At 45.9% G+C, this 26,707-nt stretch overlaps 1 protein-coding gene across 8 annotated transcripts in view; it reads left to right on the forward strand.

The window, feature by feature from the left end:
• The window catches only part of NR2C2 (nuclear receptor subfamily 2 group C member 2), a 93,764-nt gene extending 67,514 nt beyond the window's left edge, over nucleotides 1–26,250 (forward strand). For 2 of the 8 annotated variants that reach the window (XR_003608900.2, XR_003608894.2), the window contains 12 exons: nucleotides 516–618; nucleotides 3,101–3,280; nucleotides 4,220–4,367; nucleotides 5,114–5,207; nucleotides 9,336–9,469; nucleotides 10,444–10,621; nucleotides 11,816–11,937; nucleotides 12,764–12,903; nucleotides 15,480–15,617; nucleotides 16,756–16,861; nucleotides 19,607–20,714; nucleotides 21,200–26,244. Coding sequence is in view for 1 of the 8 variants with exons in the window: in XM_028101641.2 (XP_027957442.1) it covers nucleotides 516–618; nucleotides 3,101–3,280; nucleotides 4,220–4,367; nucleotides 5,114–5,207; nucleotides 9,336–9,469; nucleotides 10,444–10,621; nucleotides 11,816–11,937; nucleotides 12,764–12,903; nucleotides 15,480–15,617; nucleotides 16,756–16,861; nucleotides 19,607–19,781 (1,518 nt within the window). In the remaining 7 variants the exon portion in view is untranslated. Of the gene's footprint in view, nucleotides 1–515; nucleotides 619–3,100; nucleotides 3,281–4,219; nucleotides 4,368–5,113; nucleotides 5,208–9,335; nucleotides 9,470–10,443; nucleotides 10,622–11,815; nucleotides 11,938–12,763; nucleotides 12,904–15,479; nucleotides 15,618–16,755; nucleotides 16,862–19,606; nucleotides 20,878–21,199 lie in introns of those variants that run through there. The other 6 variants (XR_003608899.2, XR_003608896.2, XR_003608895.2 and 3 more) reach the window with 6 other exon arrangements.
• Nucleotides 26,251–26,707: the final 457 nt, after the last annotated feature.

Here is a 26,707-nt window from a genome sequence, read left to right on the forward strand (position 1 = left end):
CTTCTCCCTCTGCCCCTCCCCCTTGCTCATGCTTTTGCTTGCTCGCTCTCGCTCTCTCTCTCAAATAAATAAAAAAAATCTTGGAAAAAAAAAAAAGCTTCATTCTTTCTCTGCCAAATATGCCTCTCGGCATACATTCCAAGCTGTTTCATGGGAATAGAGAAGGAGCCAGAAAGACCTGCAGTATGTTCATGTCGGAGCATCTGCATGTGATTCTCCACATGGCCCCCCATCCTGGGCAATTTGCTAGCCAGATAGGAGAGTGAGTAAAAACCAGTGCCTGACCTTGGACAAACCCCCCCCACCCCCACTACCATCACCCCTGAAGGGGCACTGTCTAGGTGAGCAACAGGGCCATTCTTGTTATCAGGTTAAGTTGTCAGGTGGGATTTTCCCAGTTCTGCCCAGGGTTTTCCTGCTTAGAAACCCAAGATGAGGAATTTATAGTTAAACATTAGTTTGTTTAACGATCTGGTTTTTAATCAGCACTTTGCTTGTTTCCTGATTCTTCTTAGATCGTCACGGACTCTGCTTCTGTGGAGCGCTTGCTGGGTAAGGCCGACGTCCAGCGGCCGCAGGTGGTAGAGTACTGTGTGGTCTGTGGCGACAAAGCCTCTGGTAAGTAACCCTAGGTTATAGGTGCACATCATGGTCCAACATCCTGAACCAAATGGGGGTTGGAGGATTATTGGAGAGAGAACATTTTCTGTTGATTTGTAGGTTTCAAAACATGAACTCCACTTTTCTGAGTGGGGTAGTGATATAAATAAGCAAACCAGTTTGTCAGATTATTAGAATCAAAAGGAGTCGTCAAGACACTGTTTCTGTGACTTATAAATCTTGGCTATGTGTCAAATATTTACGTACTACCAAGAAAGCAATCATTTCTTTAATCTAGGTAGTATTAGCACAGTGCTTTGCTATTTCACAAGATGTGTTATCTATTTCTTCTTCATCCTTACTCTGTCTGCCATCCCCTCACTATAAACCAGTATGGGAACTACTGTAATGAAGGAGGAGGGAGCATGAGATTCTAGCTGGAGCCGTAGGGTCAGGCAAGGTCCCCCAGTGGCAGTCACGTTGTGTGAGGCTTGGAGGTTGAGGGTGTGTGTGTGTGTGTGTGTGTGTGTGTGTGTGTGTGTGTGTGTGTGTGTGTGTGTTGGGTAAAGCAGGAGGGCGTTCTGGCTGGTGGAGCCAGGGCCCGGTGAATTTACTGTCCACACCCATGGTGTCTTTGGAGAAGAGCTCCTGGACTTCTGTGGTTAGGATGTGGGTGAAAGGAAACTGGAGATGGTGTCTGGTCCAGAAGTTCAGTCTTCAGCCTGCTAATGCCGGGAAGCTGTAGAAGGTGAGGCAGGCAGGCAGGACGGAGGAGTATTTAGTATAGGTGCCGCTGAAATGAGCACAGGATAGAGAAGGATTTAATAAGGTACTCTTCCAGCTGTGTTCCGGGCACAGGCCTGGGTTTTGTGATCGGTTCCACTTTATTCTGTAGTCACAGAATTCCCAGGAACTTTGGACACTTTGTGGTCCTAGTTAAAACAAGCAAAAAAAAAAAAAAAAAAAAGGTGGGACCAAGCATCTTAGGAAGACAGCCCAGACAAACATCCACAGAGGTCAGAAGCTCCAGCGCCGTCCTAGCTCATGGTACCATTTGCTCTGCCTCTATTCCCACTCTTTATCTTGAACAAGGCAAAACCTAGCCCATCCCATCCCTTTGCTGAAGCCAGTGCTGTCTGTGTCCTCATCGTCCTTCTGTATAGACTGCTCTGGCATTTGTTACATTCTCTTATAATTGATTCTTACAGGCCTGTCTTCCACACCAGAAGGGGCTCTTTCTGTTAGAGCAAGAACCATGTGTGGCCCCTCCATCTCTATATCTTCTTGCTCAGCCAGGAGAGGCACTCTGCAAGCTTTTAAACAGATGAATGAAGCATGGACATGACAAAGAGGCCACAGAGTCTGCTTGGCTTCCCCATTTGTCAGTCGCCTTCTGGGCTTAAAGGAATGGCCTAGTCATAGGCTTGCAGTGCCACAGTCTCCAGATATCAGAGGTCACTCTAAGGGCTAGGGAGGCTAAGGAAATACCGCAAGGAAGGAAAAATGATGTCTACACAGCAATTTTAGTACTACTCTTCAAGGCATAAAATTGAGACCCTCCAAGTACACACTTGGGGAATGGCTCTGCATGCTCCAGCTCAGGACAGTGGGACGCTCAGTAGCTGCCATCAGCGATGATCCTATAAAATGTGCAATGTAGCTATGGTATTGAGTTACAGAAGATCAAACCAGGAGAGCATATCCATGGTCTCTGTCAGCTGGAAGCAAAGGAGGTGTGATGCATGTGGAAGCGCTTGGTGTATTTGCAAGGGTAAACTGAGATGGGGGGCTCTTTTTAATGTCATCATTCATTAGAAGTTAGAGACACCAAAGTAAACAAGATTAGAAAAAAAGAATTGTATGTAATAAATGTACTTCTAGAACTGTGTTTCCAAAAGAGTCTGAATACCTAATCCAAGTGAGCCACATAGCATGCACCCTTCCTTCACCTTGGGCCTACATAACCACAGCCCCTGCGCTTCCCCCAGGGTAGCTGTAGGGCCCAGGACGTGACTCACACCGAGGGAGTATAGGGAGGAGTAGGGCCCTGTGTGCTAAAGCAGCTCAAGCATGCTTCTGCTGTGTGCCACCGTCGGCAGGACAGGAGCAACAAGTGGCTTCACAAGCCCAGCTCTGCAGAGCCAGGAGCAGGTGTGCACAAGTGGGCAGGATGGCTCAGCCATCCTCCGTGAGCTGCTGCTGCATGTTAGGTCCTTCGTGTACTAAAAGCATTAAGGTCATGCCATATACCAGCTGTCACGTAACCGATCTGAGCTTCTGTTTTTCTATCATGACATCACAGGGCTACTTTAAAGATTATAGGAAAATTAGGGGAAGAACCTAAGTGCTGTGCTTCATGCTCAGGCTCGTGGTTGTCCCATGGCTGCTGGCACCGGACACTGTGCACCAGTTACTTTGATAGCCTTACCTTAGACACAGGGCCTGTGATGGATCACCTCTTATCTTGGTGATCTGTTTCACACACACTTTCTCCTTTTAGGCCGGCACTATGGGGCTGTCAGTTGTGAAGGTTGCAAAGGTTTCTTCAAAAGGAGTGTAAGGAAAAATCTGACCTACAGCTGCCGGAGCAACCAAGACTGTATCATCAATAAACACCACCGGAACCGCTGTCAGTTTTGCCGGCTGAAGAAATGCTTAGAGATGGGCATGAAAATGGAATGTGAGTAACTGTATGAACAAGCCACTTGAGTTAGCAAGTTGAGAGAAAGCGAGATTTCTATACCTGGCTTTAAAATACTCTAAGAGGAAAATAACCACTGAGGCTTCCTTTTGTTTCCATTCTGGGTCAGCTAGGTGATCCAGCACCCATGCTGCTGCGATTGGTCATTTCCCTGTGGTGTGTGTGGAAACCTCCTCCAGATAACTCTGCATGCAGCACAGCACAGTGGGGTGAACACAGGCTTTGGAGTATCAAACCCCAGTTCTGCCACTTCGGAGCTGTGAGGCCTGGGGAGGACATGGCACCTCTCTCAGCCATAGGTTCTTTGTCTCAATAGAACCCCTTAGCTTTCTTACATATTGGATCTGGGGTTCATCCTTTCTTTCTTTTAAAAAGATCTTTATTTCCTTCGGTTGTTTCTGGCCCATATACCTCTCTCAGACCAGATTGCTGAAGGGAGAGACTGCTGGTGTTATAGAAAATTGATATCCCATTAAATAGTTTGCAGAAGCCATGCAGACTTGAGTTGGACATTAGAAAAGTTCTCTATGACACATGCATCAGACAAGCTCTCTGTTAAGGGCCCACTTGAAGATGGGTGTTTCTCTTCCGGGAGAGTGCCTTTTGTGAGCAGCAAAAAGTGCAAACCCAGAGAGCTCAGTGTGGGCCCCCCACAAGGCCATGCAAATGCCATGCTGAAGTTTCTTAGCAGGCAATGAGCTTGAACTCTTTACACTTAGCATGGCATTGTTTGGCTTTGAACTTTGCTTTGGCTGAAAACTCCCCTGAAAACTGAGCTGGATGTGCCTAGCACTGGAGCTTATCATCCCTATAGTAGCAGACTTACTAAGGAAGATCCCTGACTTTACTACAAAGGATGTAGTTTTTTAATGACTTGACTCCTTCGTCTAAACGTGAATATTTATGTTGTGATTTAAGCTGTGCAGAGTGAACGGAAGCCCTTTGATGTACAACGGGAGAAACCAAGCAATTGTGCTGCTTCAACTGAGAAAATCTATATCCGGAAGGACCTGAGAAGTCCTCTGATAGCCACTCCCACGTTTGTGGCAGATAAAGACGGAGCAAGGTCAGTCCCTGATTTGACAAAGGGCAGCACTACCATCAGCCTTTGAGCTGATTAGAGGAGGCATGGATATTCCTTGGAGGGAGCTTATGTGGCTCCCTCCCCACTGCCACAGCCTTCAGCCTTGTCTTGCCTCTTCCCACCCTTTTCGGAGGTGCTTCGGTCACGCCTGTGGACAGACCTGAGGATGGCTGATTTAAGATGGGGTTTTTCTCCTGCCTTGGGGTTATGTCCTATAGTTATTCATAAATTGCTCTGCAATTCAAGATGGGGTTTTTCTGCAGTACAGACAAAAGGCCTAAGTCCCCAGGTAGTCCCAAATAGTTAACACAAGTTAACTTATGTCTTTTTTCCCCCACGTGATCTATCGAACTTCATTTAAAAGGAACAGAAAGGGAAAACAAGAAATCCAAACTGTATCCTAGTGAGAACTAGAGTTGAGAATTCCTTGGTGATATTCTGAAGATCAAGTTAACTTTATTTAACAAAGCGGCCACAGTCTGCAGTCTGCATGGAAGCCAAGGGGATGTGTATCTGTGTGGCATCCTGTCTCAGGCTGTAGGCCCAGCTTTGTGCTCATCTCATTCTAGAGAGAAGGTGGGTGGTTCAGTCACTCGATGGCTGAGTCTAGTTAGAGCTTTTCTGCTATTCAGGCAGTTTTGCAGATGTAGAAGGGACAGGGCAATGCAGCATGATCATACTGTGTTAAATGTTGGAAGCTACTCTGGGTTTCTTTATGTCTTAAATAGACAAACAGGTCTTCTTGATCCAGGGATGCTTGTGAACATCCAACAGCCTTTGATACGTGAGGATGGTACAGTTCTCCTGGCCACGGATTCCAAGGTGATATTGTCTACTTATGCCTTCTCTTCCACCTTTATGTTGCAGTGCAGACTGCTTCTCTAAATTTGTGTGCCCACCTTCTTCTTGGCCTTCTGAGACTACCTTGAAAGCATAGCCTTCTACATCTCTTATTTCTTATACAGCATCCTATGATTTGTTTTAGGGATGTTGACAGCTTTCCAGAAACTCGGGGCTGGCTGGTTATAGTCATTATTACATGTCAGGGTCTAGAGTTCAGTTTGGTGAAAATTCAGTGGCTCTCATCTCAGTAACCACCCCCACCCCACCGCAGTACACACATTAGCAAACTACTGGTGTGCTGGGGAAATGGCTGCTTATCCTCAGATGGCCTTTTGCAAAAGCCCTTAGTTCTTTTTTTTTTTTTAATTGAAGCATGGTTGACACACAGTGTTACATTATCCACCCCCACCCCACTCTTTTTAATTAGATGATCTGCAGGAGGAAGTTCAGGCAGGATTCTCACAATTGCAGAACTACTAAGAGCAAATCAACCATAGGGAATTTAACATGTTGTGAACAGAGGTGGAGGTGTTTGTCAATCAGGAGAGAGAGAAAGCTGGCTAACCCCCATGAAGATACCTAAGGGAAGGGTTTTATCCAGGCAAGAAAATTGATTATATTTCTCATCTCGTTCCTGATGTGACCCAGTAATGATGAAGTAGCAGCAAGCCATGGCTGAGTTCCAGTTTTCCTTCTCTAAAAGGAGGGACTTGGGAACGGTGCTGGTGGAACTACTGCCCTGAGAGCCAAAGCGGCGCTACCCGCAGGCTTCCTTCTCGTCAGTCCACGTGCACATCGCTGTGACCACCCAGTACATGAGGAACATCCTCTCGAGAAAGAAAGGCATCAGTGAGAGCTCTTGGCTGGCACTAAAAGCGGCCCTCCGTCCTGTGGTCCTGAGGCTGGGCCTCGAGCTTCCTGTCTTTGGGCCCTGGTGCTATGTGTGACATCACACCTGGCTTGCTGCCGTCAAGTAGACAGGACAGTGATGGATGCATGGTAGGGTGGAGAGAAACCAGAAGCCTGAAGGGAAGGCCCAGATAACCTTAAGATCTGGTTACCAAAGGATTTCCCAGCAGCTCTTGTGTTGTGCCGTCCACACAGAGACTGAGAACCAAGAGACTCCAGAGTTGGTTGGCCCTGGGTCCAGAGCCCAGCGCCACTCTTGGTAGCCATGCGCCCTCTTTCCTACATCCCTGCTTCCCTCAGGACCGCCACACGGGGTGCTGGCAAACTTGAGTGAGTTAACTTGTATAAAGCCTGCAGCATACAGTGAGCACTCAGGAAGTGAGGAGTTAGTCGTGGTCACAGGACGGAAGAGAACGGACACGGGCACTGCGTGGTATTTAAGTAGTAGTGACGAGCAAGAGCTGCAGACTCAGACATGCGCTTCCACCCCGCTCCTTCCTCTGTGCTGTGGAAGTGACCATACCCACCCCAGGCATGTGTCATGAATAATAGGATATAGACAAAGCTCCTAAAGGTAGCTCTTTTTTGTTTTTTTAAAAGATGTATTTATTTGGAACAGAGAGAAGACATAACAAGTAGGTAGAGTAGCAGGCAGAGGGAGAGGGAGAAGCAGGCTTCCCGCCGAGCAGGGAGGCCCCACGCGGTGCTCGATCCCAGGAACCTGGGACCATGACCTGAGCCAAAGGCAGACGCTTAACGACTGAGCCACCCAGGCGCCCAGAGGCTGTTTTTTAAACCTTCTACTTTTATTAAAATTCAAAACAGTGTACTTTGACTAAATAACAGCTCTCACAGAGATCCCAGGCGCCCACGGCCAACACCTGAGCGGTGCGGGCCAACTGGTCTTTCTCTTTCTCCCTGACGTGACAGCCCGCATCTTTCAGCAGCTGCACGATACTCTGTTATGTGGTTGTTCTGTGATGTATGAAGCAGTGCTCTGCTTAGGATCTTTTCCACTGTTCTAGTTTTTCACTTTCGTGACCCAGACACAACAGACATTTCTGTCTACCTGTCTTGGTTTATTTGTTTGCATATGTCTTTGGCTTTCCTCTTTTTTTTTTTTTTTTTTTTTAGTGGAGATATAATTCATGTACCAGAAAACTCACACTTGTAGTGTACAGTGCAGTGGTTTTAGTACATTCACAGACTATACGACCATCACCACTACCTGATTCCAGAACATTTTCACCACCCCAAAAAGAAGCCCTGCACCCATTAAGCCATCACTTCCCTCTCCCCCTGCTCCAGCCCCCACCAACTGCTACTCTACTTTCTGACTATGGTTTTGTCAATTCTGGACATTTCATATAAAGGGAATCTTTCAATATATGGCTTTTTGTGACTGGCTTCTTTCTCTTGACATACTGTTTTCGAGGTTCATCCATGTTGTGGCATGTATCAGCACTTCATTCCTTTTTTTTGCCAGATACTAAGCCATTGAGTGGCTGAACCACATTTTATTTATCCATTCATCAGCTGACGAACATTTGGGTTGTTTCTACTTTTTGTCTATTATAATAGTGTTGCTACAAACATTTGGGTACAAGTTTTTTTGTGGACATACGTTTCGATTTCTCTTATGTATGTACGTAGGGTGGAATGGCTGGTCATATGGTAACTCTGTGTTTAAAGTTTTTGAGGAACTGCCAGACTGTTTTCCACAGTAGCTACACTATTTCACATTCCCACCAGCAGTGTGTGAGAGGGTCCACTTTGTCCACATCCTCCTAACACCTGTTACTATCTTTTTGATTATAACCATCCTGTTGGGTGTGAGGTGGTATCTCATTGTGGTTTTGATTTGCATTTTCTTTGATGTTGAACATCCTTTCATGAACTTATTGACCACTTGTATATCCTCTTTGAAGAAAAGTCTGTTTAAATCCTTGGCCCAGGGGCGCCTGGGTGGCTCAGTTGGTTAAGCGACTGCCTTCGGCTCAGGTCATGATCCTGGAGTCCCGGGATCGAGGCCCGCATCGGACTCCCTGCTCAGCGGGGAGCCTGCTTCTCCCCCTAACCCTCCCCCCTCTCATGTACTCTCTCTCCCTCTCTCTCATTCTCACTCTCTCAAATAAATAAATAAATCTTTAAAAATAAATAAATCCTTGGCCCATTTTTTTTAACTCATTTGTCTTATTGAGCTGTAAGAGTTCTTTAGATATTCTGGCTACTAAACCATTATTAAGATGTATGATTTGCAAATACCTCCTCCCATTCTGTGGGTTACCTTTTGTGTGTGGAAAGGGGGGGTTGTCTTTTTACTTTCTTAATGGCTTTTTTTTTTAAGATTTTATTTTTAAGCCATCTCTCCACCCAACATGGGGCTCAAACTCACAACCCTGAGATCAAGAGTCACACGTTCCACTCACTGAGCCAGCCAGGTGCCCCATTTAACTTTCTTAGTATCTTCTGAAGCACAAAAATTTAAATTTTGCTGATGTCCAGTTTGTCTCTTGTTCTGTTACCTTATTACATATATTTTATATGTATATATTACATATATACATATATATTACAAATGTATTACATATATTTGTGTAACTACCACCACAATGAAGACATAGAACTCTTCCATCACCAAAAAGATCTCCCCACTGCTGCCCTGTTGAGATCATACCCCATAGAAGCTGTTTTTATTTATTTTTTCTAAGATTTTTTTATTTATTTATTTGACAGAGACACAGCGAGAGAGGGAACACAAGCAGGGGGAGTGGGAGAGGGAGAAGCAGGCTTCCCGCAGAGCAGCAAGCCCAATGCAGGGCTCGATCCCAGGACCCTGGGATCATGACCTGAGCCGAAGGCAGACACTTAACGACTGAGCCACCCAGGCGCCCCCCATAGAAGCTGGTTTTTTTGTTTGTTTTTTGTTTTTTAAGATTTTTATTTATTGAGAGAGAGAAAGAATGGTAGAGAGAGAGCATGAGAGGGAGGAAAGTCAGAGGGAGAAGCGGGCTCCCTGATGCGGGACTCGATCCCGGGACTCCAGGATCATGACCTAAGCCAAAGGCAGTCGCTCAACTGAGCCACCCAGACACCCTAGAAGCTGTTTTTAAACTAACATTATACCTTCATTGGCCTGAGAGCCTTTTTTGTGGGTGTTTGTGTTCATCTTTAATGTTCTTATTTTGTGTTTAATAGGCTGAAACAAGCCAGGGAGCTCTGGGTACACTGGCAAATGTAGTAACCTCTCTTGCCAACCTAAGTGAATCCCTGAACAATGGTGACACTTCAGAAATGCAGCCGGAGGACCAGTCTGCGAGTGAGATTACTCGGTATGATGCCATGAGTGTGGAGGCTCCCCCATGATGTGCACACTCAGTTGTTGCTGCGGGAGGGCGGGTGGCAGCATTTGACACCCACCCTGTATTTATTCAGGGATTGTAAAATCGTCACAGTGTTCCTGCACATCTGTCTTTCACATTTTGACTATGGGAACATGGACCCATTTATATTACGTGATATAAAACAATCAAAACTGCTTTTCATTCCAAACAATGAAAAAGGAAATGGAGTGATTCAGTGGAAGCAGGGAAAACCCTTCAGTAGACAGGTGTTACTTGTATCAGTCTTTGTTTATTTTGACTAAATATTAGTAGTTTGTCCCCTTTCCCACTTCTGTTTTAGCCAATTTTTCTCATGTATATTTTTTTCCAAGTAGTCTAGAACTTCAGTCCATCAGGGTGTTACTGACAGATGGCATTAGCTGATCCCAGACACCCGTAACTGACTGCAGGCAGCGTTTCTTCCCTGTGGCCTGGCTCTCGTGTTTGCCCCTTCCCTGTGGGACTGGCCGCTCCTGCCCATCTTGCCAGGCCACACAAGCACCCCTGGTCCTCATATTCTCTTGCAGCCTGATAGCAAAATTAAGATCTAGATCCAATGGAAAGAGAATGGGATTTGAGTTGGGTAGAGTTCTGGTTCCACCACTCACCGGGTGGTTGGTATTAGAAAAGTTATTTAACATCCCTAAGCCTCAGCTTTCATATCTGTAAAACAGAGAGGGTTTTACCTTGGAGAGTAGTTGTGAAAAATAGAAATTATGTGTGAAAATAAATACTATATTGCTTAGTGCCCATGATGATGTATAGACCGTACACAGAAGCTCTCATTATCCCTTCCCCCAGCAGGTAGACTTGAATGATCTTTTCCCTATCGCCTTGTTTTTCTAGATTAGGTCTCAGCTAGAGTTCTGTTCCTCCTAAAAGCTAGGGATTCACAACACTGCCTGCTTCATTTTTGCTTACAGGGCATTTGATACCTTAGCTAAAGCACTTAATACCACAGACAGCTCCTCACCTCCAAGCCTAGCAGATGGGATAGACGCCAGTGGTGGAGGGGGCATCCATGTCATCAGCAGAGACCAGTCCACACCCATCATCGAGGTCGAAGGGCCCCTCCTTTCAGACACTCATGTCACATTTAAGGTGAGTGCATTCAGCCTAATCACATGCCCCAGCCTCCCCAGCCTGCAGTTTGAAGCTAAAATCTTGCAGTGAGTTCATTTTCGTATTGTTGGCTTTTGTTTGGATCCAGACCTTGTGTTCCAGAACAGTATTCTCATTAGAAAGAATTGTCACTCATGTTTTGCTCACAGTATTTTGCCTCTGAAGGTAATTCACCCTGAAGCAAGTGTGGCCTATCCTTGCCAGGTGGGGCTGACATGGTGCTGCCCATCGAGGGCTTTTAGTGGACTACTCTGCCTCTTCTGCTTTCTGGGATGGCCTGGCTCCAGCATAGGCTCAGGCAGGCACCTGTGTTTGCTCCAGCACGCACGCAGCCAGCCCTCATTTCTAACTACTGGTCCTGACTGCTTGCTGTCTCGAGCCACAGAAAACAGACCTCCTACCTCCTTGAAGAAGGCTGTCTTCCCCACATGCTCCTTCACTGGCCTCACTTCCGAAAGACAATGCCAGGTTCCCCAAAGCCCTCTCAGTTTCTAGGGCTACAGACTATGTCTTCCTGTTCCCCCAGTGTTCTTTACTAGAGAGTCCTGACCAATCACTTAGGAAGACTGGGTCCCTGCTCATAGTTGCCCACCAGTGCCAAGAATATAGGTCACCAGTGGGATTCCAGCATCAAAGGCATTAATTCTCCTTCTGGACAGTGGAGCTCTGGAGCCCAGTCCTGAACGTTCTGGTGGTGAGATCTCATCCTCCCACCACATAGGCTTCTGCTCAGCTCTCACTCACTGCTACCCTGAGGCCACCTACCAAATGCCTACTAGCCATGAAGTTGATCCCTATTACCCGATTTAATTTAGATTTTAACCTATGGCTCAAAATGGAATTGCCTTAGAAGAAATACCAATTTAGCTGAGGCAAGAGTTGAAGAGTATGTGCTTTGTGTGAGTGGCCTGGGAGGTCACCATCATTGACCACATTCCAACTGCCATCAGAGCCTAGTTCACTGGGCAAGAGATTACGGGGCATTGGTGCCAGCCCCCCACTGCAAAGGACACGGGCTTCGTAAGGATGGGTCTGCACAGGAACTTCAGCATCAGAGATCATCACAATTCAGGCTCTCATAGTTGTTGAGACGTGACAGCAGTTCATGTTGACAGACAAAGCCATGCCCTGTCTCTCTGTCACCTCCTGTGCTGTGTGCCTCCTCTTCTCCAGCTCACAATGCCCAGCCCAATGCCAGAGTACCTCAACGTGCACTACATCTGCGAGTCAGCATCCCGCCTGCTTTTCCTCTCCATGCACTGGGCCAGGTCAATCCCAGCCTTTCAGGCACTTGGGTAAGTGGCCTTTTCCTTTATATGTATCCTTCGGCAAGAGCCTTCTCCTTGTTAGGAATGGCCTGGAAGGTATCTGAGGGCCCTTCTAGTTTGCACCTAGGATCTTGCTCCAGTGACCCTGATTGTCTTATTAAATACACTCTGTGGACTGGGAGCAGAGGACCAAGGCTGCCAGTGCTTCGATGTTCCTCAACTTTTCTCAGGCCTTCTCCATATGCTGAGGACTTGGTGCTAAGAGCCAGGGATGGAGTGCAACAGAAGGCAGGAGTTGTCTGAAATCTTGAGACAAGTAGAGTGAGGCTGCATCTAGGGGCTTCTCAGATAAGGTCATACCGTTCACAGTGAGCCAACCAGGCCATCCTGAGTATAAATCCTCTAAGACAGGGCTGAAAGCTGGCATGGCTGGCCCCTTTCTCTGCGCCCCAGTGCCGGCCCCTCCCCTGCAGGGCTCACAGGCCCTCTGTCCTTGAGCATAGGTGCGGGCTGTGTCAGAGACCACACTCAGCTCCTAGTCTTTGGATCGCTGCAGCATCTCTAACAGCCACACCAGGGCTACTGTGGGTTTAGGGGGCTGTAGGAGATGACACTTGAGTCATACCCATCTCGATTTCTCATTACTGAAGTCTAAAGTGTCTTTGTTAAGAAAATAGTTTATCCTCAGAGGGACTTTAGTTAAGAGATTCACAGACAGTGGTATTTTTGGAGAATGATCCTGGACATACCATAGACTTTCAAGAAATGCTTGTTGGATCTACTTGTTTGGGGCAAGCTGGGACCTGGAGAATACCAGCATGTACCCACACCCACCTTGACCTTGTGTCCCCAGGCAGGACTGCAACACCAGCCTGGTGCGGGCCTGCTGGAACGAGCTCTTCACCCTCGGCCTGGCCCAGTGTGCCCAGGTCATGAGTCTCTCCACTATCCTGGCAGCCATTGTCAACCACCTGCAGAACAGCATCCAGGAAGGTAGGGCTGGGGCTGTGGGGGAGTGGGTCTTGGTTCAGGCCGGCCCCTTGCAAACTGGCCGGCCACAGTGTCCCACAGCTTCCACAGGCTGAGGGTAGCTTAACGTTTAAGTCCTGGGGCCTTTACCAGTGAGAACATTTAAATTTCCACCTGTCTTCTTTTCATACAAGGAATATGAAAGGAAAAAAAAAGATAATTGAAAAAGTTGCCAGCTTCCTGATACATAGGTATTTAGTGATGTTTTCAGAATAATCACAGCTTACACTTTCATCTTGATTGACAGGTATAAATGGAAGAAACTGTAGTTTTTCACTTGTGTGGGTGAAAGAAAAAAACCTAGTTCTTCTTTACTGTGTTTCTCTACCCTGCGTGTCTCCTTTACTACTCACACAGAACACTTCTGACATGTGTGGTCACCAGTGTGGGGGGTGTTTTCCCCACAACAGGCAATTCTCTGAGACACCACCTGGGTATACAACAATTTAACTCCATTCTGACACTGTCAGACATAGTGTCAGATCCCACAGGTTAAGGGCTCAGTCCCATGAGACCCTCCCCCCGCCCCCCACACACACACGTGTCCAGGCTATCACTTGTGCTTCTGACCAACCTGCTATATAGACTGGAGGTTGTAGCAACCCTCGGGTTGGATAATTCACTAGCATAGCTCACAGAACTCAAGGATAAAGGATACAGATGAACAGCCAGATGAAGAGATGTATGGCGTGAGGTCTAGGAGAGTCTCAAGCACAGGATCTTCTGTCCCTGTGGACTTGGGGTGCTTTGCCCTTCCGGTGTGCATGTGTTCACCAACCTGGAAACTCTCTCAACCCCATATTGGGATTTTATGGATACTTCCTATGTAGGCATGATCAGTTATTAAGTCCATTTCTAGCCCCTCTCCCCTCTCTGTAGGATGAGGGATGGGACTGGAAATTCCAACCTTCTGAGCGTGCTTTAGTCTTTCCAGGGGCCGTTAGGGGTCCCACCCAGAGTCACCTCAGTGGAACAAAAGATGCTCCTAGTGGTCTTAACATGTAAGAATTTACAAGGGTTTTAGGAGCTCTTTGTCAGGGATAGGGTCAAAAACAAGTATTAGACCAAGAGATGCTGCTAATGCTCTTACCACTTAGAAATTACAAGGGCTTCAAGAGCTCTGTGCCAGGAACCGGGGGGGCAGAGACCAGCATACATACTTTCTATTCTCTCACAACGGGTTGCGCTTTCCCATGTAACAAGTTCTCACAGCCTTAGAGGGACTGTGATTGCAGTCGGCCTTGATTTGCCCCAAGTGAAAGAGCAAGTAGAAGAGTTGGGCACAAATTTGGCCACACAGGACTTAGTTGCCTCACCCATTCTCTCGTGAATGAACATGTTACTCTTTTCTAGAAAGATCCGGACCAGGAGATAGCCAGTGCGGTCTCTCCACATGCTCTGAGCCCAGAGTGCACCAAAGACACGGTCTCAAGGGAGCATGCCCAGCATTCAGGACTAATACTTGATGCTAAATTGCAGTTGAGCTGCACTTTTAATTAGGCATTCGAGATGTTTGATTATCTAGGAATCGAGTGACCTAGTTACAACTTTATCTGGTTATTCCTTTGGAATAGTAATATAACATTTGGTTGCATTTAAGTTAGATTTGTTCACAAGTGAGGATTAGCTATCATTCATTCATCCATTCATTCATTCATTTTGAGAGAGAGGGAGTGGGGGAGGAGGGGCAGAGAGAGAATCCTAAGCAGGCTCCACACCCAGCAAGGAGCCCAGCACAGGGCTTGATCTCACACCCCTGAGGTCATGACCTGAGCCAAAATCAAGAGTCAGACACTTAACCAACTGAGCCACCCAGGCACCCCTTAATTACCCTTTATTTTTAATTGCATGTGATAATACTAATACCTTCAGCACATATTATCAGGAAGATTAAAATAGGTAACATATAAACATGGTTGTCACAACTAAAAAATGTCAGCATTTAATGGTCAGGTCCATAAACCTTTATTAAATGCCTGCAGAGACTTTAGAGCGCCTGACCACTGATAAGAATTGACTTAACGGGGGCGCCTGGGTGGCTCAGTCGTTAAGCATCTGCCTTCGGCTCAGGTCATGATCCCAGGCTCCTGGGATTGAGTCCCACATCAGGCTCTCCGCTCAGCGGGAAGCCTGCTTCTCCCTCTCCCGCTCCCCCTACTTGTGTTCCCTCTCTCACTGTCTCTCTCTCTGTGTCAAACAAATAAATAAAATCTAAAAAAAAGAGTTGACTTACGGGTCTTAAGCACAGAATAAAAGGAACTATCAATTTGCATCTATAGGCCCTACTCCAAAGTAGGGCCAGGGAGAATCAGTGGTCTAGGGGTTTGTTACTGAGACAGAATATACGGCAGAGTGGCATTTGGGTATACCTATTGTCACTTCACCTTCACCTGGAAAATGAGGCTCCTAACCATCTTAAGGTAACTGGTTTTCCATTAAAAAGTGAAATTATTTTCTCTTTCAATCTCTGGCTCCTCAAAGAAGCTCATGTCATTGTTCTTACCAGCCTTTCTCAGGGGATCTGTGATGTTCTTTTCTAGATAAACTTTCTGGAGACCGGATAAAGCAAGTCATGGAGCACATCTGGAAGCTTCAGGAGTTCTGTAATAGTATGGCAAAGCTGGATATAGACGGCTATGAGTATGCATACCTTAAAGCTATAGTTCTCTTTAGCCCCGGTAAGATATGTGGTGGGGACTCACAACAGTTTTCTATCTGTGTCTACTGATATTTCTGAACATGAACTTGTTGTCAAGTCATCAGTCAGATTGTGACCGAATAGTCTCCTAATAGGTGTGCTTTGCTAGCTAACATAAACACATTCTTTTAAATTGGTGCCTTTACAGTCCCAAAGATATGCCGTGGTTCCTGGTGACTTCGTATGTTGAATAGATTTATTCTGTATCCTAATTTAAACCATTGGCCAAACAAGACTTTGGCATACTACCATCCAGTGTCTTTTTTTTTTTTTAATTTATTTGAGACAGAGCATGAGCAGGGGGGAGAGGCAGAAGGAGAGGGAGAAGCAGGCTCCCCACCAAGCAGGGAGCCCAACGTGGGGCTCAATCCCAGGACCTGGAGATCATGACCTGAGCCGAAAGCAGACGCCCAACCGTCTGAGCCACCCAGGCACCTCCTCAATGTCCTTTTGTTTTTATTTCTTTTGCTTTCCTTTTTGCCAGTTTTCAGGTTGTGTTAGCATATGTTCTCCAGTACAGACCGAAAGTGCCCAAGTTCAGCTGTCCCTGTAGGGCAGCACCTGAAAAAGAGGCAGCAGAACTGTCCGGCTGGCCTCGCTGCCCCCCTCTCAGCTGTTCTCTCTGAACCTCCAGAGGTCACTCAGGCTGACTGTTGTCCTGCCCTTAATAGTGGGATTTGGGCACAGCTTAACCCTCCCTTCCTCCCCAGCCATCCACTCGTGAATGAAAAAATAGCTAATATAAATGGGAGAAATTATGTGATTAAATACGTAGGAGGTAAATGGTTATTTCTAATCTTGGGTGATAGTTCTAAAATATCTGTTTTCTAGAGTGGTAGGAAGCCAGATGTCCAGAACCAAGCCAGGTGGGGCTGCTGAGGCTGGTGTGACCACTGAGGAGCCCAGCCCCCTCCTGGGAACCTTCAGGCCTTGGCAGAGTACAGAGCAAAAGCCAGTGTTTTAGCAGTAATATCCAAACCAGACCCACCTTCAGGGTTCAATCTATATTGTACTTGAGAAATTTGTCAGAGGTTTAACTAAAAATAAGTACTAAGAAGTCTGCCAAGTGAGGCTTTCCAAATACACAGGGCAATTTGGGGGCACTTTTCTCTTTTCAGATCATCCAGGTTTGACCAGCACAAGCCAGATTGAAAAATTCCAAGAAAAGGCACAGATGGAATTGCAGGACTATGTTCAGAAAACCTACTCAGAAGACACCTACCGGTGAGGCACACAGATACACGCTCTTGCTGTGGGGCAGGAAGGAGTGCAGTTGCATCTGTAGACACAAATATAAACTTCCCGCCCCTGGCAGCCTGGTAGAGCCTCCTTTTGATCACATTTTAATTCTTGCATTTCATGGGTGGTAACTGTGGAAAGTGCTAGGTGGGAGGGTCAGGAATCCTGGGCCATTCCAGGGTTGCTGAGTATAAACTGTGGGCAAGACCTCGGGTTGCTCTTCTGTAACATGCTGAGGGGTTGCAATCATTGCTGTGTGGTTTCCTCTGGGGCTAACATTGTGCACAAAGTGGCAGTTCTCGTGGGGACTCCCCTTGCCCAGAAGAGCAGCCCTGCCCCTCTGGCCCACATCCGCTGAAGAGGTAGAGCCAGCACACTTCATAGAAAAGTTTTCGTTGACAGAAGCCAGACCTGACCTCTACAAAGGAGTGAGTGTGTTATAGAAAATAGTAATTTTGCCCTTAGATAAACTGATTTTTTTAAGTTCCTTTATTTGGGCAAAAAAGTTAATTTTAATGGTTGGGCAGCAAATATGTGTGTGTGTACACACACACACACCTTTTTCATGCAAATCTGAACAGGAAAGTTGTTCTCAATTAAGGCAGAAGGCCTGGCGGGGTTTCCAGCCAAGGAGTGGAGGAGCTCTTTGATCATGACCACTTCCAGCCCACTAGAAGCTACATGAATTACTGAGGTCACATTAGGCAAACTAATATTTCCTTCCCTGCCCTGTCCCCTCAAAGTAAACACTTGATCACAACTGACCAGGAAGATACATGGCCCCACCTTCCTCAATTTGTGTCGCCTTCACAGACCTCAGTCCATAGGTGCCCCGTGGAATGAAAATGCCCCAGGTCCCAGGAAGACTGTTTATGTGATGTGACTGGGGGGGTGGGGGTGGGGGGCTGGCCCTGCTGGCAGAGAACCTCCTCTGCTTTAGACACAACTCCATGACCAGACACACCTTTTGCCAAAGCAGGATCGATTTTCTCCTGGAATCGCTGAAAACCTCACCATGACTCTTGAGTAGTAATTCCAGCTTCAGTACACAGGGAATGGGGCAACAGGCCTATTCCCACACAGTGCCCATGGCCAGAAGAGCCTGGAAATGCCTCTCTGGGGGCTGCTGGCGCAGCCACAGCACACTAGGGTCATCTTGACAACAGCAACTCTCTGGCCTTGGAAAGTAGGTGTTTCTGAAAAAATCTAGTCAGGGACCCAGGGATAGAGGAGATGGCCAGCCAAGTGATTTGGGACCAAAAATGAGGGAAGGGAGGCTTTCTCATGGGACTCAGAAACTCACTCAAAGACAGTTCTCAAAACAAGGTCCTAGGATCGTTGACCTCTTTTTCTGCATTATTTTTTTTCTCTTTATGCCTTTTCTCGTACTGTTTGCTCCTCCTGAAATACCCTCCCATTCTTCCCCACTGTTTACATCTCTGCTGAGAGAAACCTCAGCCAGCCTCTAAAGCCCAGCTGATCTCTCTCATGCCACCCCACCTCCCCCAGGAAGTCCTCCCTGATTTATCTTTGCTGACTCCCCAAGACCCTTAAGCCTGTCAGCCCCTCATGGTCTGTGCTGGTGTCCCCTTATACCTTTGTGTGTCCTGTAAGACTCATGGTGGCTAGACGAATGGAGGATGGTGCTGGAATGCTGCTTGCATAATATATATATTCTCTTTTAAAAAATAACAATGTTTACTATAGAAAAAAGTGAGAACATTCTGGAAAGTAAAATGAAAACATCCATATAAATACCACCTTTCGTAGATACCTGTTAATGTTTTATGCATTTCCTTCCAGAAATTTTTTATATTTGTGTAATTGGAATCATAAAATACAAAGTAAGGTTCTGTAACCCTTTTTTCATTTAATGTTGAAGTGAGCATACTTCATCTTTTGTGGCTAAGGAGATGCTGTAATTTCTTTAACACTTCCCCACTGATGAGAATGTAGGTTGTTTCCAGCCCGGGCTGGCCCCGCAGTGAGCTTCTGTGCAGTGGCAGGGAACGCCAGTCACATGCTTCAGATACAGCAGCAGTGGCCCACCACGACAGGGTCATGGTGTGCCCTCCCACCCAGGGTGTTTTCAAACTGAAGACAATCTTTTGCTTTATTTTTAATTATAATGCTGTACGAACACTGGGAATTAGGGGAGTACAGGAATACAGAAGAAGTTTAATAAGTAAAAGCACTCCAAATCCCCAAACCCAGAGGCCAGCCTATTCACATTTTGGTGAACATCCTTCCGAATACTTTTGTATGCATGTCACACAAATAAATCTATACCAGCAAGACTGCCCTGTACTTGCTGCTTCCCAGTCTGCTTTTATTCAGCTATACGTCATGGACTGCTTTCCTTACCAGTGACATAGATCTTTTTTATACTTTTTAATGGGTATATAGTGATCTTTTATATGGAGACACACCATACTTTTTAACCTATCCTTTATGGATTTCCAAATTTTTCTTTTTTGGTGGGGATGCGGACAATTATTAAAAATGAAGGAAACATTTGTACAGACGTCTTTGTACTTAGTTTTGATTTCTTTTTTTTTTCCTCATGATAAATTCCTACAAGAGGAACTGTTGAAATTTGAAATACAGGGGGTAGATCATAGGTCTGTTTGGTTTAATTCCAAGCAGTGCAGACAGGGTCCCAGGAGCCTGTCTAGGGAGAAGTCTGAAGGGCAGTGAATCCCCTTTCTCTAAGGACCCTCCCTTTCGCAGATTGGCCCGGATTCTCGTTCGCCTGCCGGCACTCAGGCTGATGAGCTCCAACATAACAGAAGAACTTTTTTTCACTGGTCTCATTGGCAATGTGTCGATAGACAGCATAATCCCCTACATCCTCAAGATGGAGACAGCAGAGTACAATGGCCAGATCACCGGAGCCAGCCTATAGTGCGCACCACACACCTGCAGAGAAGCAAAAGGATCCTCCCAGGACCACTCGGATACAGAGAAAATAAAGTAGTGGTATTTTGGTATGTGCAAATATTTCCAATATGTTAGCCATTTCCTACCTGGTTTCTTCTTATCTGTTAATCCCAGACAATAGCAACTAAAAGACTAGTAGGATCCTTTCCTGCCATAAGAAATGTTTTAATGCCTTTTGATGAAGCAGATTTTGGAACAATCTTTTAACCCAGTTTGTATTTAGAAATCCTCAAAGGGCAAAAAACAGAGTTTTATAATGTCAGAGACTAGTATTAAACAAAACAAAAAGAACCTAAGAGAACAGTATGTGTGTATATATATTAAAAATGTCCTTGGAATTAATAGCTACTAATTACCAGGGTAATAATATTAGCACTTTCTAAGCACTTCTTATCAATGCGTAATGTTAGCAACATCTTGCCCTTGGGCAGGACAAACGGAAAACTGTATATGTCTTTTGCCGAAATGCTAGTAATTTCTGTGAAAACGCACTAGGGTACAGGAGACAATCATTTATGTTTAAGAAAAGATGGCATCATTCCTAATTGTATGCACACATTGGTGGTGTTGAACTAAATTCCTATGAACGAATGAAAATGTGGCTCATCTGTATCATGCAGTAAGTGGGAGTGTGGAGGCACAGTCGGTGGTGACCCAAACAGGAAGCTTCCTCCGCTGTGAGTTGATGATGCTTGTCAGCTTCCCTGACCTCTGGTTCTGGTCTGTGACTGGCATCTGCAGGCTCCTCCAAACCTGGGGCTCTCTTCTGATGACTGGTTCTCAGAATTGGATTACAACCAGTCAGACATTAACTGCCAATTCCTGCAGCAACTGAAAACATCCCCACATCACCTCCACCACTCACGGCAGACAGAGCCTTCTGACCAAAAAGTGCAAGGTGGGCATTTTGAACCCGACAGTAATTCCTGAATGCAGTCTGGGGCGGTTGCTTGTTGTTCAGATGGAGGAGTACAAAGGTTCCCTTCTCACGGGGTTTCCATTCCAAACGTCCCCTCAAGAAGAGCTGTATTCCTGCAGTTCACTCAGAACTGTGAAGGGGATGGGGGGCCAGGGGGTGGGGGGAGGTGCAGGATTTTGCTGCCTGGCCAGGGTGGTGGTGGTGGTGCGGCTGAATGGAAGGTTTCTCTGTTGACCTTAAATATCAGGGTTTTCCAAAGTGTCTCCAGACTGAGCATTTCTGTTGGCAGTTTTTTGAATGGTACTGGTACACCATGCACTTTGATTCCCCCAGGTGTGTGCCAGCAAAGAACCCTGGAGCATTTTAGGTGATGGATGCAGAAGCAAGCTACCTGCTCTTAAAAAAAAACAAAAAACAACAAACAAAAAACCCTTAACTCCCAAAGTTATCTTCTTTCTCTTAAGTTATAGCGACCATCGTTTACAAGAACAGAATGCAGTTATAAGGAAGTTCTATCTAGAGAAGAGCACCCATAAAATCTCATGGATGCAAGCAGCGGGCATTTCCTGCTTGGGAAAAGTGCCGTGTCCAAGACCCAGTCAGGTACTCTTCATTTCCTTTCTGTATAGCCCAGATTAAGAAAATAGCTGAAGTTAAATCTGTGTCTCCCAGATCTTTTGATCATATGGTATCCAGAAAGATCCCAGTGCGCTTCCCCGGCCTCAAAGGCACTCCCCGGCCTGGCTCAGGCCCTCATCAAGGTGGGGTCTCAGGTGCTGTGTAGGTACCAGCCTGCCGGCCACTGCCTTAGGACACAACAGAATGCTCTTGAAGCATTAGCAGCACTTTGTGAAAGTCGTTAGTGGGAATTAAGTGGGGACAGTATCTCCAACTTCTGAATTCCTGTTTGGATTTAATTATATTATTTATAGTTCATGTCTTGGAAGCAAATTTTGGAGACAATAGGGGTGCCTATTATAAAATGATGGAAAGAATTTAATTTTGCCTGCTTCAATTTTTGGTTTTCTAACTTTGAAGTGATTTAAATTTCAAAATTAAGAAAAAAAAAAAAAACTAGCCAAGACAGTGAAGTTAGGGCAGGTCTGTTCATTTCTGCTCGGGAAGGATTTCAGCAGAGGGTATCTTCAACCGTGTTTGTGCATTTTACACAGCAAGTTGCTTCTTTTCTGTTCTTTTGATTTTTTAACGTAAGCCTGTCTGTTGATCACATAGCTGTTCTCTGGGATTACATGCTATGTCACATCTCCCAGATCTGATTCTCAGTGTTGGGGAGGAGGCCCACCCCTTCTTCCTGGGGCTGGCCCTGGAAGTCTTGTGTCCGTTCGGCTTGTAGACTCAGGTTGCCTTCAGATACTGGGACGGTTTAGCCAAGACCTCGACTGAGGTCCCAACGACGCCACTGCTGAAGAGTTTTGGGGTAAAGGTGATAACCGGCAGAAAAACTGAACATCTGGGTGAGTGAGTGCCGCACCCTGGCAGGATAGCCCTGGAGAGGAACCGGCTTGGCTTGGAGGGCTGTTGATTCTGACCTGGTGCTGGCCCTTGAGTCCCTTCACTGATGCTGGCTGATTGCAGTGGACCATTTTGGGCCTTGAACACTCATTAGTTTCCCAGATCCTCTTGGCCTTATTTTGAAGTAGACTTCTCCCTAAAGATCCTGTTCACACAAGCTGATTTCTTGCTGCCCCAAATCATTTCACACTTTGACAGCGGGTCCGTTCCGTCTTGTCAGATTGGTGAAGAGAAGCCCAAAGTCAACAACGTAAGGGGATCCCAGGCAAATACTGAGGTTCAGCTTTCACAAGGCTTTTACCCCTTGTTAGTCTGTGAAAGTCTAGATTTAGTCAAGGAAGGCCAGCCCTCTACCCATTGGGTCTCTGAGTGAAATAAGCCAGGAGCAGATTCTTCACCACGCAGCCTGCCCACATGTCCCTTCTGCTGGCCTGGCTCTCCCTCCCTTGCGAGGAGAGGTCCACCGGCGAAAGGAGGTGGCAGGACGCGTCAGTGCTTCTTGATGCCAGTGGTATCTCCGATAATGCTAGACAGTTAGGTGTTGAAATCGTGGAGGTCATTACACAGAATGATAAAGCAGGACAGGAAGAGACTTAGAAAAAGTCCAAATTACACAAGCAAATGATACTTTCCAGGTTATTCCACCCTTCTAATCTGAGATTTGTATGTGTGTCTGTTGGGAGGTTACCATTATTTATTATCTAACTTCTGCCGTGAGGCTGTGGTTGGGGTTCTTTGTTGTTTGGGTTTTTATAGTTAATTTCAGGTGTAGTCACGTGTTGTAAGATGTTATGTAAACGCCCTCAAGAGGGACTGCTGTCTAGCGTGTCACTATTAAATGTGGACTGTGTTCTGAGGCAGTTGCCACCAACCACGGTGAGAGCGACGGATGCGCCTTCTCTTGGGCTCCCTGGTGCGGTGGCCACACGCTCACTGGGACGTGCTTGTGGCCGTAGTAGACTCACTGAGTGCTTTTGCTTGTGTTGGGGATAGCCACGGCAGGGAGCTAAGAATCGAAATGGCTATATCTAGTGCTTTTATTCTGGACAAAAACCACATCCTCATCCTTCAGGGGAATTTCTAGTAGAGCAGTCTTGCCCCCCAGCCTGCCCTCTGCCTGACACGCAGCCCTTGGCTATGGAGCCAAGTTTCAGGACCTGATCAGATCAGCGTCCAGAAGCTTGTCACCCACTTCCCAGTGGAAAGGGCCTCATGTGCAGTGGGGCTGTAGATGACATTTCAACTCTTCTCTAAGTCTAGGCCCTGAAAAGTCATCTTCTGACGTTCACTTTCATCCCGGCTATGAATGAATGGAGGGATGGATAGTGGAGCGGGCCGGGCAGATATGCCCATATGCTTCCTTTGTCCCACTTCCAGTCTCTAGATTGTACGGCTCTTTGAAATGTCTTAACTTTGATGTAAATTTGTAAAGCCAAGCCCTAATCGAGATAGGCTGGGTTTGGGTCTTTTGTACACAGGGTTCTGGACATCCTCACGTATGCCTCCTGCCGGCGCACACTTGCGCATGTCCAGCCCTGGGGTCCCTTCAGCGGCATTGTGCGTGTACAGATTTATAGGCTTGTATGACTGACTGAATGTACATGTGTTTATATCTTCTATATATGTACAGTGTATATAGTGTGTGTGTACATAGATGTATATATTATGTATACAGACATGTAGCCATGTATCCAAAGTTCCCTTATGTTTTAAAGAGAGTCTATGATAGAGTTGCTAAAGTAAATTGATGTGGGTGTTCCAAGGTCCCTCAGCAGGCTGGATTTGCTGATATTTTAACTCCATTTTCCTTAGAGTGAGCCTGGCTGGGAAAGGCCATGAAGGCAGAATCTCCACCCTATGCCAAGGAAAAGTTCCAGACAGAAAAGGTCCTGATAGGAGGACATTGCTGTATATTGTATATTCTCTGGGTCAGACAGCAGCCAGAAAGCTAGAAAGTTGAAAACTAGGTGGGGTCTTTCACCTGGGCGCCTAATGCCTGTCTATAGCCTGACTGGAAGGAACTTGGCGGTTGGAGCTGTCGGCCTTCCCAGGTACTTGCTCTTGTCATGTGGTCCAGAGATAGGCCTCATGGTCAGAGATTCGGAACGGTCCGTGTGCTGGGGCCTGCCTCCCAGGTCTCCGCTTGCTCTGGACTTAGCAAACGGTGGGCACTGCCCTGTGACTCAACAGACTCCTATCTCTAATGCCAGTTGAAAAAAACCTACCAAGTAGTCTTTTAAAATAAGCATGAATAAGATAACTTATGGCATAGAAGTTACAAATTTTAAATTACTTCTTTAACTGTAGCATGTGAATAAAATCCACTGACATAAATCCTTTATAAATTGTTTTAAAATTTTTAGATAAAAATGGTATTTTAATAAGGCTATTTGTGCCCTTAAAAAGCTACAGATGCCAAATTTTTCTTGTCCAGGTCTGTTCTGATTAATTTTCCCCCTTAATTGGGCTTTAAACTGAGACACGGCACTCGGGAGCCAGAGCCCAGCCCAGCAGAGCTGCTTACAGACCTGGGAAGTGGGGCCTGCCTGGCCGAGGGCTGCAAGCTGGCCCGCTGAAGGGAGTCTCTGGAGAACTGCAAAAACTCACATAATCCACAGGTTTTCTAGTTTTTTGTTGGTGGTGTTTTTTGGGTTTTGGGGGGTTTTTTGTTGTTTTAAATAAGCTACCGAAATGTTTGAAAACACTTCATTGAGACCGTAGTACTCAGTGCCTTTTGTGAGACGGTGGGTCATTTAGCCTTCAGCTTCCCCTCTATTGGATGTAAAAAAAAAAAAAAAAAAAAAAACTCTGCTACTTCACTGGCCTCATCCAACAGTGCTTATTTGACCCTTGCCCCTGTCCTTGCCTGTTGTGACAATCACACTATTGAAGGTGGCTTTCCAGTTAAAATACAAGAAGAAGCTTGACAGTCTCTAAATGAATCTTAATAAAAATTTTCATTTGGGAGGGTATTTTAACAGCAATCTAAGAATAATTAAACTATCTTAGGGGTGGGGAATGCCTGAGATATTTTTAAGGCCCAGCTAGACTTTCAGTTCAGAAACCAATAATCCGGTGTCTCAATATTTATACGTAAGAGCATAGAAAAAAAAAATGCTATAAATATTGGGGGGAAAAGTTTGGCAACATTTATCAGCTGACATACTGTGATAAGCTTAATACTTGGATAACATTTGGAAATAGTAGACTTTTAAGTTACAAATGGCTTGTCTTTAGGAACATATATTCAATTACCATTAACGACCAGAGCATCCATGGACTCAGATGCTGCCGCCACATACAACTCAAGTGCTGGAATATTTTTCTACAGTCTCCGTTCTCCCCATTCTCTTGTAAACCAGTGTTCAACTAGTTTTATAACTGAAAAGCTGCACATTTTTCATAGTACAAACCATAGTTTTTACCTGTAGTTTGGACCTGTTAAAATGTAGCTGCGTTACCAGCCCTTTTAAAAGACATCTGTTAAAGGAAAATTCGGGTGTTAGATTTTTTTGGGACCGTTTCTGTAACTTCTGCCCTTAACAATATAGAAAATACTGTTTATGCCGTTACATTTTAATTCCAGGTTTAAAACCTGTTGAAAGCTGTAGCTTGAAATCAGCTTTGTTTGTGATGGCATTTAAAAAATAGCATGTTCTTTTTAAACTGAATTTTATATCTAATCAATGTCTTCAGTCTTGAAGAAGAATTTGCATTGTTGTGTTTGTATATAGAGTATTGCAGTGCATGAATTAGCTTTATGCATTTTATTAAATGCTGTTTCAATGTGGCATTATCGTTGTGGCTTAATACTACTACCTAAATGAGGTTTATACTATTAAAAAAATGAATTAAAGACTAAATGTGCATCTTCTCATTTCTTCTAATAGTGATAGCAGTAATGCCTGATCCCCAGGGGTGCCGTGCGTGCTGTCTTACCCCAAGCAGGTGGTGAGGAAGCAGCTTGTGGTCGGAGCCCTACTGCTTTCACCTCCCCTTAGTCTCAGCCAGAATCCACGTGCTGGCCCACTGGACTTGTAAACACCTTTAGCGGGAAAGGTGTGGCCTTTTCCATTGGGGCCGGTCCTCGGTGTGAAGGTCAAAAAGCCAGGCAGCTGGTTCCGGAGCAGAGCACCTGTGGGCTGCCAGACCACACAGGCTGTCGGCACAGATGCGCCAGAGCCAGGCTGCAAACCAGCACATGCTTCCCGTAAGGGTAATGACTATCCAGAATAAAAGCGTGTTCTTCTAGTTGTAGAAGCTGGAAAGAACTTGCTCAGTATGTCACGTGACTTCTCATTTTACTGGTGAGGATTCTGAGGTCCAAAGTCAGATTCCTGGCAGAACCCCCCCACCCCCCACCAACCAGACAGCTTTAAAGATTTTTTTTTTTTATTCATTTGAGACACAGAGAGAGACAGAGCGAGCGAGAGAGCATG

This window comes from Eumetopias jubatus, unplaced genomic scaffold (assembly GCF_037043125.1).
Source record: "Eumetopias jubatus isolate StellerSeaLion01/CBP00866 unplaced genomic scaffold, mEumJub1_p1.0 scaffold_1, whole genome shotgun sequence".
Taxonomy (NCBI): Eukaryota; Metazoa; Chordata; class Mammalia; order Carnivora; family Otariidae; genus Eumetopias; species Eumetopias jubatus.